At 42.3% G+C, this 18929-nt stretch overlaps 1 protein-coding gene across 4 annotated transcripts in view; it reads right to left on the bottom strand.

Annotated features, from left to right (window-relative positions):
- The window catches only part of aopep (aminopeptidase O (putative)), a 124344-nt gene that overhangs the window by 61500 nt on the left and 43915 nt on the right, over positions 1-18929 (bottom strand). For 2 of the 4 annotated variants that reach the window (XR_008559229.2, XR_011517021.1), the window contains exons 8-11: positions 15425-15531; positions 5343-5445; positions 5134-5241; positions 4790-4880 (exon numbers count right to left, since the gene is read on the bottom strand). Coding sequence is in view for 2 of the 4 variants with exons in the window: in XM_015972850.3 (XP_015828336.1) it covers positions 4790-4833; positions 5134-5241; positions 5343-5445; positions 15425-15531 (362 nt within the window). In the remaining 2 variants the exon portion in view is untranslated. The remainder of the gene's footprint in view (positions 1-4789; positions 4881-5133; positions 5242-5342; positions 5446-15424; positions 15532-18929) is intronic. The other 2 variants (XM_015972850.3, XM_070546141.1) reach the window with 1 other exon arrangement.

The raw sequence follows: 18929 nt of genomic DNA, 5'->3' as shown, positions 1-18929 counted from the left end.
ATCTTCCTGACTAGGATTTAAAAAAAAACATTTGCCTCTTTCCTGCTCTCAAGCTTTTACAGCATACCATGACGCTTGGTCCATTAAAGAGGTCATTTTCTAATAAAATGTTCTCATTTGCATTTTTGGATCCTCGTTTTTCCTGAGGTATGCTCGTCTAACTGCAGCTCAGTTACTGACTTCATTCATTTGGGAAACATATTCCAAAGAGTCTGTGCTCCTTACGCTGACTTGCAGCACACTGCATGTTTGCTAAGACGCTCATAAAGAGTCCAGATCTTGTGCAGTAAAATATAAAAATTCTCTTTGGAATATAAATTTGTAATCATGCATTTGGAAAACTCTAATTGAAAACTCTTCTAGAATCAGAGACTTAAATTAGACGTCTACAACTTTTTTTTTTTTTTTTGCAAAAGCTTGTTGTTAGCATGCATAACACACAAGTGTGTAACCGCAAATGTGAATATGTGCATACAAAGACGGACACACCGTTCATAGTGCGTCTAAAATAATTTGTTAGATGCTCCTCGCTCCTTAAACACAGGCTGATCTCTCGCTCATTTGCTAATATTTTAGAGACAGGTTTGTCTGAAGCTCACAGACACATTTTCTTAAACTGCAGAGAAATTAGAGGTTTCGCTAAAGAAAACATTTAGATATCACCAAGAAGAGCGGAAGGTCAATTTGGAAATAGTCTTTCTTTTGCAGCAGCAAGGGGAAAAAAAGACTTTTCCTGTTCTTTTATGCTCAGACTGATAAAGTTTTGCAGTTTGTTAGCAGCATTTCACTGGGATGGAACTGCTGGTGACAAAACAGAGACTCTCAGCCGAAACCCAGATGAACTGGCTTAAGCCGGGCGGACACTGTGCGACTTTTTCACTCGTAGCACTCAGCTTCAGCTCAAACTGTACGACTTCCTCGCAGGGCAGATCTCACAAGCCATGCGCTCACACTGCACGACCCAGTTCTCGGATGCGACCTGACTGCTCACACTGTACGTCTGGTAGCAACACATCGGCCCTAAAAATATGCTAAAAATAGCAGTTTTTACTCAACACGTCAGACTTTTTTGTCTTGTTTTGCCTGTTGTCCTTCGGGAGTGCTGCAGGGGGACACACAGGGATTTATGGGGGTTGGATCAGGAAAACAAAATAAAGAAAGTAAATCTGTGTTTTGTGATCAGTTTAATTTGACATGAACACGACAAACACGCTTTCTTGGCAATCTTTGTGAGTAAAAAACGTGTAGAAACAAAAACGAACAACGTGTGTTATTAGGGAAATAGCGGGCGAGCGGTGTTGATGCAGGATTGCGCATGCGCCGTGAGCGGTTCTGATACTTTTTGGGTCGCAGCTGCTCGCAGCGCCGCTTCAACAGTGCGATACCCTCACGAGGGACAAGCGAAATATTAAACACGCCAGAAGTCCGTGCGAGCTCACTATTGCTGATCGGTAGCTGGTCACGTGGTGTTAATCGCCTCTCGTAACCCCCGTACACTACACGACCGCTCGGCTAAAAACTCGCCCCGATCTCGTGGATTCTCGCACGAGTGGAAAATCGGCTCAAAAAAGTGAAAAAGTCGCACAGTGTACACCCGACTTTATACAACACATCCTAACTTATTTTTTTCATATACATGTCAAGAGGGTCATCCTGCATTATTTTTTTATGTTTGGCCATTATCTTCTTTCAAAATCATCTCACATGCGCAGAACTTCGTAAACTTTACTGTGAGGCTGTTGACATTGGATCCAGATTCCAACATTTATAGGAGAAAAAATTTGAATATTGTGCAAAAGTTCATTTATGTCAGTAATTCACATTAAAAGGTGATATATGAGACGGACTCATTCCATGCAAAACCAGATATTTCACACCTTTATTTGTCATAATTGTGATGATTATGGCTTACAGCTTACGAAAACCCCAAATTCAAAATCTCAAAATGTAAATATTGTGAAAGGATTAAATATTCTAGACTTGAAGAATCACATTCTAATCAGCTAATGAATCAAAAACACCTGCAAAGGGTTCCTGGGCCTTTAGATGGTCTCTCAGTCTGAGACTGGACTGTTGACATAAATGGACTTTTTCACCTATAGAATGACTCTGCGAATATTCTGGAAGAATATTTTGAATATGTCCAAATTCTGGTGTGACAATTTCAGAAACCCTTTGTCAGTTTTAAAACTCCCTGATAATTGTGGTTTTTCACCAACAATACTGATATTAATGGTCGCTGTTGGCATTAAAATGCAACATCGGAAATTATCGGCATCAGTTTTCATTCTGTTAATGACACAGCTTTTACATACCATGCTCATATTATGCATCAAACTCTTCAAACTTCTCTCGTCTCACTCAACAAGTCTAACTATTACAGATCTGAGGTTTAGTTTTTGAGATATATAGTCAAAGTTAAAGCCCCACTAGTCATCATCACACACTTATGAAATTACATACGCATTTGACTCATCCCTGTGGGGAGCGGTGAGCTGCAGCTGTGGCTGCACTTGGGAACTATTTGATGATTCAACCCTCCAATCCAGCCGTTTTAAAGCTGAGTGTCAAGCAGGGAGGCATTGGGTGCCATTTTTAACCCTCCCACTGTTTTCATGGGTGACCCCACAAAGAAAGTTGACCATTGAGCGGGGTTGATGGTTTATCCCTTGAGGTCCACGTAGCAGGGGTGAGGAGTGAGCACCACCTCACCCCTGCCAAGTGGACATCACGGGATAAACCATCAACCCTGCTCAATGGTCAACTTTCTTTGTGGGGTCACCCATGAAGACAGTGGGAGGGTTAAAGTCCCGACCGTATCACCCGACCGGGATTTGAACCCAGATCTCCCAGTCCAGGGGTGGACACTCTACCACTAGGCCATGGACTTTTATTTGTTTGGTGTAACTGGTGAAATCAAAGTCGTTATCAGATTTTGCACAAATAAAGTCTAAAATAAAAACAATTGCATGATAGGAAATATGTAATGCTAGTTACCTGTAATTGAGTTTTTCTTTTGATTTAATGGGGTTGGACCCCGCAAATATATTGGTATTGGTTTACATCGGTATCGCAAATCAAGAGTCAGATTACATCGGTGTATTGGATAATTAAAATTTAAAAAATCTAAAGTAAAATTGGAAGAAATTAAACTACTTGTTTAGAAAATAGAGTCTAATTAAATTAAATCAATAAACATGACAAATTCTTTCTAACACTTTCACTTCAAATATATTGGTATTGGTTTACATCGGTATCGCAAATCAAGAGTCAGATTACATCGGTGTATTGGATAATTAAAATTTAAAAAAATCTAAAGTAAAATTGGAAGAAATTAAACTACTTGTTTAGAAAATAGAGTCTAATTAAATTAAATCAATAAACATGACAAATTCTTTCTAACACTTTCACTTCAAAGCCTTTATTGTCATTGAACAGTTGACTGTGCAATGACATTGTTGTCGGCACTTCAGGTACGCTTAAAAACAAATAAAACAGGAGTATAAAATGTCTAAAAACACATATTCAAAAACAGCAGCCTGGCTCAGTGGCAGATCATAAATAACAGTAGCAGTTTACTTGTCTAGTCTTATAATTATTGTCTGGAGAGTTTGTTTAAAGAACAATCTGGACTCGTTACTATGACTCTCACTGGATAGTACTTTAATCCTAAAGCCTTCTAGTCCTTTGTGTCGTTTACTGACAGAAGCATCACATCCAAATATTGACTGTGCCCAACTCACTCTGTTTAATTCAATCAATTACTGCTTGTCCAGCGGCACTCACCGCAGGACAGGAAAGCCAAGAAAACAACATTCAGAGCACACAAAAGGTAGCCGAGGAAGAAGGGGGTCAGTGGAGAAAAGAGGGGGTTTAAGTTGGGCGAGATAATGTGAAAGTACGAGGTAGGAGAGAGAGAGAGACATGCACGAAGAGGTTAATGAGGCAATCAGGAGAGATAGAGGAGTGAATGATAAAGCACACGCAGAGAGGAAGAGAGAAAATTAGAGAGGAGGAGAGCAGGAGGAGCAGTTATCCTTTTACACTTCAATTAATATGAGAGAGGAAGAGACCGCTCTGTTAACAGGATTGGTGTTTGGAGCTTTTGTTGGCCGTGTTTCCGCTCCGGGACCGGACCGGTCAGACAGCACATCACCAAAGGCTCTTTTATTTGATGTCAATAAAATATCATCACATCAGAATGGAAGAAAGACAGCCTTATGGCAGTTTTGAAGACACAGAATTTTTATGTTGTGTAGTTTTGGATTAGGATTTTTTTTTTCACTTAAATAAACCAGCAAAATTCATCCATAAAAATTCTACAGCAAAAAATTAAATCAGAAACTCAACAGCAGCAATTCCACCAGGTGACCTCCTGGTGATGCGAGCCAAAGTAACCGTTACTCGATTTGAGTCGAGCGGCTTTTAGCCAATCGAATTACGCTTCTCTGATCATGTGACACCGGTGTGGCGTCGACTCGATCAAGTGACGATTACTTTGGTCACCAGATTTGTTGTTGAATTATTGCTGTTGACTTTCTGATGCACAATTTTAGCAGCTAAAATGACGTATTTAAAAAAATATCAAATACATTATTTCACAGAATAAACACTCAGTGTCATGAATTCAAAGTCTAAACAAATTCATATTCAGGTGAGACCGTATTTCTCCCGTTTGTCAGCTGGTAAGAAAAAATAATAGTGAAAAAAATCCATTCATAAACACCTCTCTCGACAATAACCAGATTATTACCGCTTTAGAGCGCACAAAGACTGATTTTATACGCACCTTTCCATTTGGGGAAAGGTAACCAGGAACATTTGGAGGAAATCCTGTTCAGAAAGAACAGAAACAGCAGGAATATAAGATAAAATGTGACCTGTGGGAGGAAGAGGAGAAGAGACGAAGGCAGAGCTGATCTTTAGTCAAGTGTGCAAGGTCAAACAGTGTTTATGTTGCATCCATTATTTAGAGGGAAGATTCAATCTGCTGCAGCAGAAACAGGAGCCAGGTGGAACGCATCACACACACACACACACACGTCCAGGTGTGATCAGTCAGCATGGTTCTCCCCAGACTAAACTCAGAATAAAATCTGAGATTTTGCAATCTCCCACTTGAAACACTCTCACCTGAGATAAAATAAGCTGTCCGTGATATTTTCTCACAAATAATCTGAAAAAGTCAACTAGCTGCTGCTCCCCCACTTCACTGGCCAAGAATTTCAGGAGGAAATAGCCCTAGAAAAACCAAAATGGGACAAAAAAACATGGTATTTCTTGAAATTAGAAAGAATCTTATTGTCCTTTCACTTCCCGTCTTTAACACAACAGTCTCTCACCTTGAGGTAGTGGACTTGCATGAAGGTTTTGTCAGGGTTAAGGGCGTGTTTAACCGTCGAGGAGCCCGAGTCACTGACCTGACCAGTCCTGTCCATGTTGGGTCTGCAGAAAGAATCAGAGCAAAAACAGTATGGCACTGGAGAGCTCGGGTACAGATTTATCTATTTTTCCCAGACAAATTCTTTTCAGTTGCAGGAAACAGCATTTTCAACAGAACAAGAGAACACCGTCAGCAACATAAACTCCAGGCAACCTCTCAATGGTGAACACATTGCCAAGTTGCCATGCCTTGCCAGAGGCAGGCTCGAAATCAATCCGCAGATTTATAATGGAGTGGTATAGTTTTAATGCGACCTCGCAGCACTGGGCTCCGACTTTGCTGCCCACGAGTTACGAAGCAAACATACAACACTAACACAAGAAAAAAGGAGAAAAGAAATACACGCTCGACTAAAAGCACAAAGAAGCCACGCTCTAGATTTCACTTACGCTGTCACCCAGACAACAAATCGTGCCCCGGACCTCCACAAACACGCCAACAAACACACGTAAAGCCAATAAAAGCCTCGCAAACAAAGCCCCGACATGGGACGTTGTGCAATGATAGTTTCAGTTAGCTGGTATTGATCAGGATGAGCAGATTAACTCGGTGTGCCAATAGTAAGGCCTTGAAGGATCACCCTCCTACTGAGTCGATACCGCAGGCGCCTGGCCCACCAATCAATAGACCCTTCATCACTGGCTAGCACTCTTCCACAGGACCACTTTATGACAAGATCAGACACACACACACAGAAAAAGAAAACAAAGCAGGGATTCATAGGTGTTGCATGGCCCCAGCGTTTAATCTTTAAAGTATATCTACAGGTGTGAGCTACAGCTCGGTCAAATATTTATTTGTCCAGGCGTTGGGAGGAGAAGATTGGAGATAAAGCTGGTAACTTGAAAAAAGAAGTGTGGGAAAAATCAAGGACAGGAGGTAGACGATAATGTTGGTTTGTTGACTAGACTGGGGAAGCAAGTCATCCGCTTCCTGGAATTTCTCCATCCAACTGGACACTCTTACAAGGACTTCGATCAAGTCTGAAAGGGTGTGTTTCTGCTTGAGTACGCATAGAAATGAAGATTCTGTGAACTTTTGCCAATATTTGTCAGAATCCTCCATTCTAAGTATCCTCCATTAGAGAATAGTAAATGGTAAATGGCCTGTATTTGATATAGCGCCTTCTAGAGTCCTGGAACCCCCCAAGGCGCTTTACAACATAATCAGTCATTCACCCATTCACACACTGGTGGGGATGAGCTACAATGTAGCCACAGCTGCCCTGGGACGCACTGACAGAGGCGAGGCTGCCGAGCACTGGCGCCACCGGTCCCTCCGACCACCACCAGCAGGCAACGTGGGTTAAGTGTCTTGCCCAAGGACACAACGACAGCGACAGACTGAGCGGGACTCGAACCTGCAACCTTCCGATTACGAGGCGAGCACTTAACTCCTGTGCCACCATCGCCCCATGAGAGAGTGGAAACTGTAATGCTGAGTTAAAGCCTACTTTTACTTAACTAGCTCTGGAACAGTAGTGGTATTTTTATAATCTGATTTCTGTCCACTGCCCGTAGAGCCAATGCCAGTCTGTTATTGTGATACGATTTTTTTAAAGGCCCCTTTAAAGGAAGCGGAGAACGCTCCATCTCCGAGGGTGTGTTTGTATGGAGTGGGGTCAGACAGAGAAAAAGGACCACTAAGAGGAAAAACTGGAACCCAAGAAAGTGACGGCAAATGCATTTGCATAGAAAACTGGTCCATTCTGTGCTCCAGAGACATCAGCAGCACATCACATAGAGGAAAAATGACGATCCATCATGCTGTGTTGCAGAGAGTGGCTCCACCCTTCTTTGTGTTGCAAATAAATGTGTAAATCCCCGGCTTTCTGCCTCTTTTTATCAGAGATGTTTAACTAAAGCTTAAAGAGGAATTGCCGTATTGGATGCCTCACAATGGATCGGTGTATTTCAGAAGAAGCTGACTTGTCTGTTTGTGCGTTTGTTGCCGCGTGTACATCTGGTTGTGGCCAAAATTGAGAAGGGGAGAAAGGGCGAGAGGAAATCGGGAGCTATTACTGATAGAACCTAATGCCGAACACACACACACACACACACACACAAGAACACAAACACAAGAGGTTTATAGCTCCGCGAGCCATATCCTGACAAATTACGCTGGGTTGACTGTGGAAACCGGATAAGGTAGAGGAGCGCTTCCAGCAGCCCAGTAAATCAGCAGGGAGAATGGCGTCTGGCCCAGGCTGCCCTAAATATAACTCATCTGAAATGGTCTGATAAACACCGGCCACTGGGGCCCCTGCTGGATCACAGGGTGTCGATTGTGACCCACTGAACTTGAAAAGAACAACCTGACACTGAGCCTTTGTGTGTGTGTGTGTGTGTGTGTGTGTGTGTGTGTGTGTGTGTGTGTGTGTGTGTGTGTGTGTGTGTTTATAGGTGCATTTCTTATCTACATTTGCACCAATCAGCCATACCATTACCATCCCCGACAGTTAAAGCAACAGCGCTCATCACGCTGAAGACATTTTGCTGAAGGAACCTGCATCCTAGCACTCAAATAGATATTACTTCAACACTTGTTACCTCTAAACGCCTTTGCAGACCAATCACAGCTTCTCCTCTAGTAACAACCGAATCCAAATATAAAAACTGGGATCCATCTGCAAACATCTATATGGTTTATTTACTGTTCCAAACAAAAGCTCCTGATGTTTCCACTTCTGTTGTTATCATTCTTTAATTAAGACAGAAAAAAAAGCATTTCTACAGCGTTGATTTCACTTTAATGTCATTCTAATCTTCATGAGAGCCTTGCTGGAAATAAATTAACTATAATCTGATGGTAATTACGAGGGAAACGACTTCATTCAGAGTAAATAATTAGTGCTTTATTGTTTAGATAATTTTGGTTTTCCATGAACATATAGAATATTGAATGCTGTGGTGACATTTTGTATTGCTGCATGCACAGCTGATCTGCTGAGCACTACGGCCCCAAAGGTTTTTATTTTATTTTATTTTCCATCTAATGAGCACTTAATTGGGTTCATATTTCCTGGAAAGTGCATGGAAACATATTAATAAGCCATCTTGCAGAATTTTTAATTAAATAAAGCTTCATAATCATATTCTACACCGATGTTAGGTCTTGATTAATGAATGAGTGTAGAAATAAATAAGGTATTTAAACACTGTGTGAGCAACCTTTTGTATGCCTTATGTTTTCAACTTTTATCAAATCCACCATCTGGATTAATAAGATAGATTTAACTGAATTTAACTGATTTATAATATCCATTCATTGCTATTTTAACACTCCAGAAATAAAACCACATCCTCACAATCCTTCTTGCAGGGAGACACCCTGATTAATGCTGGAGTACACCATATACATTTTTCTAATCACTTTAAAGATGCTTAAATATGTAATCAAGTATGTAATCTTTCAGAATCAAAATTGCCTCCAAGTCCCTCTTCTGGCCTCTACAGCTAAACAAATAATTTATGTGAGTCTAGAGCACTGACCAATACATTTGCGTACCACCGAAAATGCTACCCAGTTTATGCTACGGGTGCCGCTGGAAAAAGAGGTTTCCAATAGAGCAACCATAAAGCCTGGGGCACACAGAATGTGCTGCGCCGCTGAGCGCTTCTTGGAAAGTCGCGTGATAGTCACATCACGCCGGACTTGAGAACAGGAAGCGAGAAGTGACTCTATTGTTTATACGTGATCAGACTCTCCGTCGTGTTTTGTGAGAATCTAATTCATTAACAGTGGTTAAGTACGCTATTTATTAAAATATTTTAAGATCAAAAGTACTTTAAAGTTACCAAAACTGTGGTTGGGTTTGTGCCGTAAAGCCGTTCCACGCAGTAATGTCTGTTGTAAAGTACTATGTCGTAAACAGCTCCGTCGCTTGAGATTGAACTGGCGCCTATCTTCAGTGCCTTGGCGCTTCTGGGATGCAGCACTGTGCTCCCCATGTGCCCACTCTCATTAAAGTAACAGTGTGTGATTTTCCTAGCGATAGGGGGCAGTAGATACCGAAATCATAGCAATAAAACGGTGTTTTTGTGGTGGAGGAAGACCTTACCAACAGATCCCTATTAGGGTCAAAAAGCCCTGGGGAGTGCAAACTTCAGCTAAATAACGAGCACATCAGCACAAGACATAAATGTGTAAAATACCAACATTTAAGAATAGTGAAAGTTTTGTAATCATTTGTTACAAATCAGCAAATGCATTTTGTCCTCATGGGCTCCCGTAGAAGGAAACATAATATGGCGTCGCCCAGAGACTTGGACCCACTCCCATGTTTTTTAGACCTGATTTTTATGATTATATGTTACGAAGACGCCAATATTTTTCAACAAGTGGGCATCATTTAATTCATTTTCAACAACATTTTGATGTATATTTCCAGAGATTAATGGTAAAATCTACACATTGTCTCTTTAACTATAATGGCTTCTATTTAAAAACGCCTTCAGTGTGCCCCAGGCTTAACACCTTCTAATTCTCTAAGAAAATGTAAACAGTTTAAAAGTGAAACTTTGTTGTGAGACGTTTACAGCAGTTGAGTAGAATTTGCATCGGAGATGCTTTTGAAAGGCAGACGGAGCTTTGTGATCTACAGAGCTCCAAACTGGCAACGTTTCTTTTGCACAGGTAAATACTAAGTAATTAGGTGTATTGTAGAGAAGTGATGAATAAAATAGTGCAAATATTTTTGCTGCATTTACTGTAGACTGATATCGCGCTATCTTGAATGCTAACTCGACTTGCATTGATTAATGTCAGTATATAAACTTCAAGCTACAGATTTATCTTTTGTGCATTCACGCTATCGACCTTACATCACTTTCCCTGTGCATGTGTTGTCTGAGGTGTGGCTTTCAGCTCTTTCCAAAAGAGGAGGGGGTGCAGTGGTGGGATAGCCTACTAATCTATCCCAAGTGATGCAGTAGCAAAAGATTTAGCTCTGCAGGTCGGTCTAGCCACGCTCCACTGTAGCCTTTGTAGGCCTACCACTGGCCCGAAAAATTGTAGGCCGGGCCAATCACAACATTCTATGTTTGTAGAGAGACGTTGGGCGAGCTTAGGGCCAGAGCTGTGATGAGAAAAAAACTACAAAGATGGCGTCGGCTCAGGAATGACACTCCTTTAAAACGGCTTTGGCATCAGCTGAGGATGATATAGACTCAGGCTTTTCTTTGAGACATTCAAGCTTGGTTTATGCTTTATGAGGTCCGCACGGCTCCGCGCGGCAAAATTGCGTCATTTTAACAACCACGCCCCTCCACCGCGCCTCCGCACAGCCCAAACTTTCCGTACCTCGCACCTAGGAAATTTTCTAAACACGCGGACGGTCGGACGCGGAAAAACATGGTGGAATGGCAAGAACTAGTATGGCAGAGGTTCGTAAAAACAGACGTTTGTATGATTCAGCTCTCAGAGATCACCGTGATCAACATGTTGTTAATAATTCTTGGAGAGAAATAGCTCGCACTGTCGGAAAAGACGAGGACGCTGTTAAAAAATGCTGGAATGCCATGTTGTAAACAACAGTAATTTCTACTATGGTGTAGTGTTGGATGCATGCCGTAGAGCTCCATGCTGCCCCCTACAGTTTGGGAGAATATTGGCTCACCGCAGAGACAAGCCGCATGAACCATAAACGCTGCAAGTTGTGAAGCGCGTTCCGTCCGCGAGCCGCATCACCAAGCGGAAAGTAAATGCATCAAGCATAAACCAAGCCTTAGCTGAGCTAGACCCGTTCAAATGTCAAAATCTCCTCTTCCTCTTTGTCACGTAGGTGCATAATGAACACTTTCACATCAATGTAGCTTCTTATACTTAGATTTGCTCTACATCCGTTTTAATTCAAGTACTGCATCACTTAAATGTACAAAAACATAAGCAGAATTCACTCTAGGCTATGTTTAATATTTACCCAGCAAGTTTTATAGGGAACTCTGGAAAATGACCAAATTCAGCAGGTATGAAAGTGAGTGCCTGGAAACGTCTTCTTCACATTTTCTTTTATTCAATTCAATTCAATTCAAGTTTATTTATATAGCGCCAAATCACGACAAGAGTCGTCTCAAGGCACTTCACATAATATACATTCCAATTCACAATTCACAATTTATCTATTTATTTATTTTTGCTGGCCTTCGTATTGCTTTCACGTGCTTGATGATGCTGCAGATACAGCAGAGTATTGAAGAGCAACATAAATGGAGGAGAAAGGGCCTTTTTCTTTAATCTGTTAAACTGCCTGCTGTCTGAGCATCACTGTCAAGTTGCTTCGGATCTGAGAAACCCAACAACCTACTTCTCACTCTCACCAGCTGCGATCCAGTACACAACAACATTTTAGAAAGAGCCACTGTATTGGTAATTTTTACATTTGACAGCATTTATTTGAATAAATGTAACGTGATGAAGGAGCCATTTCTCAGGGTTATTATCCTCTAACAACTGTTCCCTTTTGACACAGCGCCAGAGTGCATGAAACAGCCTCAAGGTCATGCATTCGCTTCTAAACTGTTTACGTTCCAGCAATGAAGATAGAAGATGAAGACTCCTTTCTTTTCTTGTATTAAAAGCCAAAGAACTCTGTTTTAATAAAGCTAATCCATCAAATGGGCCATTCCCATCTGTACCGGGTCGGTCCGGGCCGGGTAGCCCCAGTCGGCCTCAGCCTGGCCCGGTTGATTCCACACATCCTTGTCTTAAGCCCATGTGGGCTGATTCTACCCACCAATCAGAGGCTTGCTCCAATGGAAGGTGTGAATTTGCGGTCAGCAGTGGGTGTGTTGGCCCTGGTCGGCCTGAAGCAGACCCCCTCGAGAAGAGGGCTGAGAATGAGCCTTGGTTGGCCTGGAAAAATACCAGGCCACCCAGATATGTAAACAACCTACGCTACCCGGCCCGGGCCGACCCGGTACAGATGGGAATGGCCCAAAAGTGTTAGTCAATATAATAAGATGTGACCGACCTGTGAATTCAAAATATTAATTACTTTATCATGATCCTGTAGAATATAATAAGTACTGTGACTTTAAGTGTTCCAACAGGACTCATTTCACGTAGAGTTAAAAGGACACAACACATTACTTTCACTCATCCAATCAGAATCTCACAGATCTGATGGAGGTGTGCTTCTGACGGCGTTTGGTAATTTTCATTCGACAATAAACCATAACATCCGAGGTATAAAACTATGCCACGTCAGCTCTAACGCCAGTTCAAAGCGTTCCAGAGCAAGCGACGGAGTGGCCAATCCTGACCTTTAACTCTTTAACCGAAAGAACAACGACAAGCTGAAAAATCCAGTCGCTATAACAACCAGCGGCAACAACAGCTCCTTTAAGAATAAAAGCTCCACCGACCCAGGCTTGGGTCTGACCAGACGCCAATAAAAGTGTCGTGTGCCGGAAGTAACTCGAGACGGGTCTGATCGGGACCGCGGCTTCTCCTACCAGCTCGGCTTCCAGAGAAGGTTCACTGGACCTCGATATTCCTGATCTACAGAGGACTTCCACCGAAGGCAAAGGTAGACCGACATGATGGGGTCTCATGCTGATTCTGAAACTAACCAAAGCTTAATTCAAAACAACATCCTCAGTTCCCGTCAGAACTAATCGCTTCTTCGGATTTGCTGGTTCTGATTTAACATCACACGTCATCCATTCACCGCCTCATCCATTTTAGTTACACTATACATTTAGTTTTAGAGACAGTCTAGTTTTAATTTGTTAGTAATAAAAATCTTAACTTTTAAACTTGACTCTCTCTATTCTGTTGTCTCTGAGTGAATACATAACGGTTACCTAATCTCTGCAATAAAAAGATCCAATGACCCGCACTTGTATAGCGCCTCTCAGAGTAAAGACTCCAAAGTGCTTTACACTACAGTGTATCATTCATCCATTCACACACTCATTCATACACTGGTGGAGATGAGAGGCGAGGCTGCCGAGCACAGGCGCCACCGGACCCTCCGACCACCACCAGCAGGCAAGGTGGGTTAAGTGTCTTGCCCAAGGACACAACAGCTGAATTCTCCGTCCGGAGCCGGGATCGAACCGGCTCCGTCCAGAGCCGGGATCGAAACTGCAACCTTCCGATTACAACCTGCAACCTTCCTGCAACCTTCCGATTACTGGACAACCCACTCAATCTTCTGGTTTGAATAACCCTCGATCCGTAGGGTGGATTCTATATTTCCTATGGAATCCCACGCCTTATGGCTCATTAATTAAATGTAATAATCTCATTTCATTACATAAAAAAGGAGCTTTTACTTATTAAGCATACCCTAACTTTAGAAAAATTAATCCACAATGATCTACTCCTACTGCCATTCAGAGTATAAGTTCCCTTAAATTTTAGTTTGGTTATTTCGTAACGTCTCGTTTCTACATTGCCACGAATATTTCTGAGTGTAGTGATGTAGCTGCTAAGGACACGCTAAGAGAAATCAATTATTTCCACATTATTACGACATCATTGTGTTGAGAATAGTTTTAAGCCGATGCCACAAAGCTACCAAGATCATTTTTCAGTTAACTCCTGAATGAAGTTTACACCTATAATCCTCTGATGACAATGTGCTTCCACCAGGGATTAAACAAACAGGGTGTGGGTACCATATCGTCAGGGGAAGATGAAGAGTTTGTGGTGTGTGTGCCTGCTGTCCAAAGACATGACAGCGCAGCACACCTGCCACACCTGTCCCTCTGGAATGCATACAGCTTATGTTTGTGTCTGCATGCAGAGACGCTGATAAAGGTGGTCACACTCGGCGTGCGTTTATCATGGGAGGCATTTCTTAAAGCATTTAGGGAGTTTTCTCTTAGGGGACTTTCGAAAGGATGCTGTAAACTGCTTCTTTCCAGCTCGACAGAAGAATGAAGAAGGACTCTCTGTTTAATAAATCACAGAACTCTATTTTAATAAGCTAATCAAACAAAGTGTTAGTCAATAATAAGATGTGACCAATCTGTGAAATCAAAGTATTAATTACTTTATTATAATCCTATAGAATATAATAAGTAATATGACGTTAAATGTTTCCACTAGGACTGATCTCATGTAGCGTTAAGAGATAACACATTGCTTTTACTGATCCAATCAGAATCTGCCAGATCTGACGGAGGCGTGGTTTTGGTGGTGCTCGGTAAATCTGTCATCTTTTCATTCAACCATAAACCAAAACATCCGAAGTATAAAACTATGCCCACGTCGTCTTTAACGCCAGTTCAAAGCGTTCTAGAGAAGTTGTCGGAGTGGCCAATCCGTAACTTTCCTCTTCAGCCGAAAGAACCAACGACAAGCTGGATAAAATCTGTTGCTGTTCCAACTGCTGCAACGGTTCCTTTCAGAATAAAAGCTGAACCATCACGACCCAGGTGGGTCTCACCAGATGCCAACAAACTGTCGTGAGCCGGAAGTATCTCAAGACGGGTGGTCAGCTGCCGCGGCTGCTTCTACAAGCTTCGGCTCCATAAGGTCAAGCTGGACCTCTACACCTCCTGATCTAAAGGGGACTTCCGCTAAGGGTACGTAGACCGACAAATGGCGTCGAATGTGTTTATGAATCTCCTAACCAAAGCTTAGCGCGAAGACATCACCTTCATTTCCTATCAGAACTAATCGTTTCTTCGGATTTGCTGGTTCTGAGCAACATCCCACACTACACCATTCTTCGTCTCATTCACCTTAGTTACACCATACATTTGGTGTTAAAGTTAGTCTAATTTAATTTGTTTAGTAATAAATCTTTAAACTTTTAAACTTGACTCTCTCTTCTGTTGTCTCTGAATTAATACGAGGTTGTTATCTAATCTCTTCAATAAAAAGTTCCAATCTTCTGGTTAAACCGTACCCACAGATCCATAAGGGTGATTTCATATTTGCTATGGAATCTTATGTCTTATGGCTTATTAAATAACATGTAAATTAAATTCATTACAATAGGATGATTCAACGAATGAACGTACACACCTGAGGATCTGAAGTTCCTCTTTTGAGTTCTGCAACTCATCAGAAAGTCGCCTCCACCTCAGTAACGCCTTCAGTTCAAATTGTTCTGCTTTGTCTTTTAAAGAGAGCTGCGGAGAAACAGAAAAGATGGTTTTTACCGTCAGATGCTGACAAGAAGCATGAAAGCTGTGCAAATTTCAACAAACCAACTCAAAGAATGTGAGTCAGAAATCTGTCTGGCTGTGTCTGAATATGTTTCTAATGGAGGCCAAGTTTATGCCACAAAGGTGTTGGGTTAAACATTAAAAAGCTAAAGAAAATCATTTTGTATGTCTACATGGTGTGGGAATGCCAGAAGAAGGATTAGGTTCACACGCACATTAACTTCTGGATTAAAACTAAAGCGCTGCAACCACTTATGCATGCATACCAGAGCTCCACCCTTTTCTTCTGCCACTTTACAATTTTTGTTCTGCTAATATTCCCCGAGTTCAGGCTGAAGGTAAACACATCAAACAAGCTTCCACAATAGCCTCAAAATTACAGTAAAAGTCCGATTTGTTCTCCTTTATCCGTGTTCACTTTTAACAACTGTGTGGGTTTCATGTTTTTGATTTATACAGTGGTTGGCTAAAGAAAATCCCTTCCTCTTTCATGTTACTTGGACAGCTCTACTAGTGGTTTTGCTCCTTGTGCAGTCTATTTTTTTTAATAGTTTTTATAAACTGTCCTCATGTGAGCTTAATGATACAGTATATGGATTCACTACAGGATTGTCACTGGCAACTAGAGTCAGGATGCACTCTGAATGAAGATAAGACTGAGATCCTCATCTGTGCCTCAGACAAGCTGGTTCCCAAAGTCAGAGACTCTCTTGGTCAGCTTGCTTCTCACACCAAACCTTCTGTCAGGAATCCTGGCGTGACCTTTGACCCTGGATTCTCATGTCAGTTCTCTTGTTCGCTCTTCCTTCTTCCATCTCAGGAACATTGCTGAGTCCCATTCTGTCCCGCTCTGAACTTGAGACAGTTCTCCACACCTTCATCTCCTCACGCTTAGACTACTGTAACTCTCTTTTCATGTGTCTGAGCAGAACCTCCCTGAACCGTCTACAGGTGGTTCAGAACGCCTGTGCTCGGCTTCTGACCAAGTCCTCCAAACACACCCACATCACCCCGCTTCTCCTCCAGCTTCACTGGCTGCCAGTCAACTTCAGGGTTCATTTCAAGATCCTGGTTCTGGTCTATAGGGCCTTACATGGACAAGCACCATCTTACATTGGTGATCTTCTTTGTCCCTACACCCCCAGCAGGTCCCTGAGAACCAGTGATCAAAGCCTACTGGTTGTGCAGCACCAGGCTAAAGACCAAAGGTGACAGATCATTTGCTGCTGTGGCCCCCAGACTCTGGACCTCTCTCCCCTGAGCCTGAGATCAGTGGACTCAGTGGTCTCCTTTAAAAAGCAGCCGAAGACTCACTTGTTCAAGCTGGCTTTTGTATGACCTTCTTCACCCTCTCTTTATTCAGCTCTCCCCACCTATTCCACCTTCCTCACGATCCACTGATTTCCCTCTTTCCTGTTCACTCTCTCTCTTTCTTAACATTTGAATCACAATTGTCTATTTTTTGCTCATTTTAAATATATTTTTTAACCATTTTCTAAATTCTTTTCTATATTTTTACATTTTTTTGTTTTTGTGAAGCGTCTCGTGATTTTTATCTTGAGAGGCATCTTGAGAGGCGCTATAGAAATGATTTCTTCTTCTTCTTCTTCTTCTTCTTCTTCTTCTTCTTCTTCTTCAGTTAATGCATCAAGCTAATGACAAGAAAGTATAAAATGTGACAGACACCTACATCTGTAATGTTTTAAAATAAAGTTCAAAGACATGCATGTTTATTAATATGTGAAATTCCTGTTTTTGTCTTTTTAAATTATAATTTTTTCCAACATATTTTAAAAAGGAGCGACGACTTGTCTGCAGGTGGGCTGGTCAAACATGAGCTCATCTATGCGGTGCACAGTGAAGTCTGACATTTTCTGGCTGAAGAAACTGCAGACCTCCCAGGAAAAGATGATGAAAGCATGTGTTATCAAAATTCCACTACAGGCCTCTGCATCTAATTCAAGTCACCCACTTTGGGACCTGAAGCTTCTCGTATCATACCAGACGTTGGCTTTTGCACTGATAACTGCCTGGATGGTTTTTCTTTTTCCTTGGCACAGATGCACCCAACTATCCATTTTCCCCCAAAAGAAAGCAAGAAAATGGGCTCATCTCACCAGAAAAGATGTGTCCAGTCTTGTTCTGTCCATGTGAGATAAGCCCATTTCTGGAAAACTCAACCATGTATCTGCACTTAGTTAATATCAGGCTTTCTTCTTGTGTAATGCAGTCGCTGCATACAGAGGAAAACTCTGTTGAGCTACTCATAAGACTTCAAAGGTTGCAGTGGCATGCAGAGTGGAGCCATGAAGGCCAAATGCACCAAACTGTTGAATACAGCTTTGACTTACATGCACACATTCCTCAGAGTCCCTGAATTATTTCAACATATTACACGCTGTGTATGGACGGATGGATGGACATTGCACACTGTACTTATAACTATTGATGTTGTAATTTGGGCCAAACCAATAATTATCTGCAGACTGTAGAATCAGCCATACCTTCAAGTACAAGCATTTAGCTTACTGATTTAATTTGCTACAGGGCCGAAGGGTGTGCTCCAACCAGAGGGGATGACACCCCTGAACCTCCCTGGTAAGGTCTATTCGGGGGTTCTGGAGAGGAGGGTTCGATGGATTGTTGAACCTCGGATTCAGGTGGAACAATGTGGTTTTTATGCTGGCCGTGGAACACTGGGCCAGCTCTATACCCTTAGGGGGGTCCTGGAGGATGCATGGGAATTTGCCCCACCAATCTACATGTGTTTTGTGAATGGCGTTCAACTGTGTCCCTTGGGGGATCCTGTGGGGCAACACATTCTCACTCCCAGCGCGTCAAAAACAAATGCTTGGTCAGCCACCCTCAAGCGTCAGACGCCAAAAGTGCCCTTTTTCGTCACTCATGTGCGAAAAGAGGTTTTTCCCTTTTCTGACTGCAGATCCCAATGCAGCGTAAAACTGACGCGATCGGATGTCCGCAGCCAGGGCACCAAACGAGCTCATTGTACTTCACCCTAACCTTATCCTCTTGTTATTTAACCTCCCCCTCACCCCCATCCTAACCTTAACCGTCTTGCTAGCTAACACGTTAGTGATGTGTCGGTCGCTCTAAAAGCCGGCTCTATGAAGTGAACGGCGGGAGCCGCCAAGTCATTGGTCGGGTTTGGACCGAGGCAACGCGAGGGGAAGGTTTCAACTACCAAGGTGGAGGTTAAACGTAGAGGGTACTTGTAACCTCCCCCTCGCCAGATGGTATGTTCTAACGTTCCCCTTGGGCGGCAAATATTCACAGTCAGAATGCATGGGAAACAAACGCTTGATCACAGTGAGAGTAACGTTTTAGGTAGCAAGAGGGTTAAG

This window comes from Nothobranchius furzeri, chromosome 17 (assembly GCF_043380555.1).
Source record: "Nothobranchius furzeri strain GRZ-AD chromosome 17, NfurGRZ-RIMD1, whole genome shotgun sequence".
NCBI lineage: Eukaryota > Metazoa > Chordata > Actinopteri > Cyprinodontiformes > Nothobranchiidae > Nothobranchius > Nothobranchius furzeri.
Note: the sequence above shows the minus strand (reverse complement) of the source record. Positions and strands in the feature narration are given on the sequence as shown.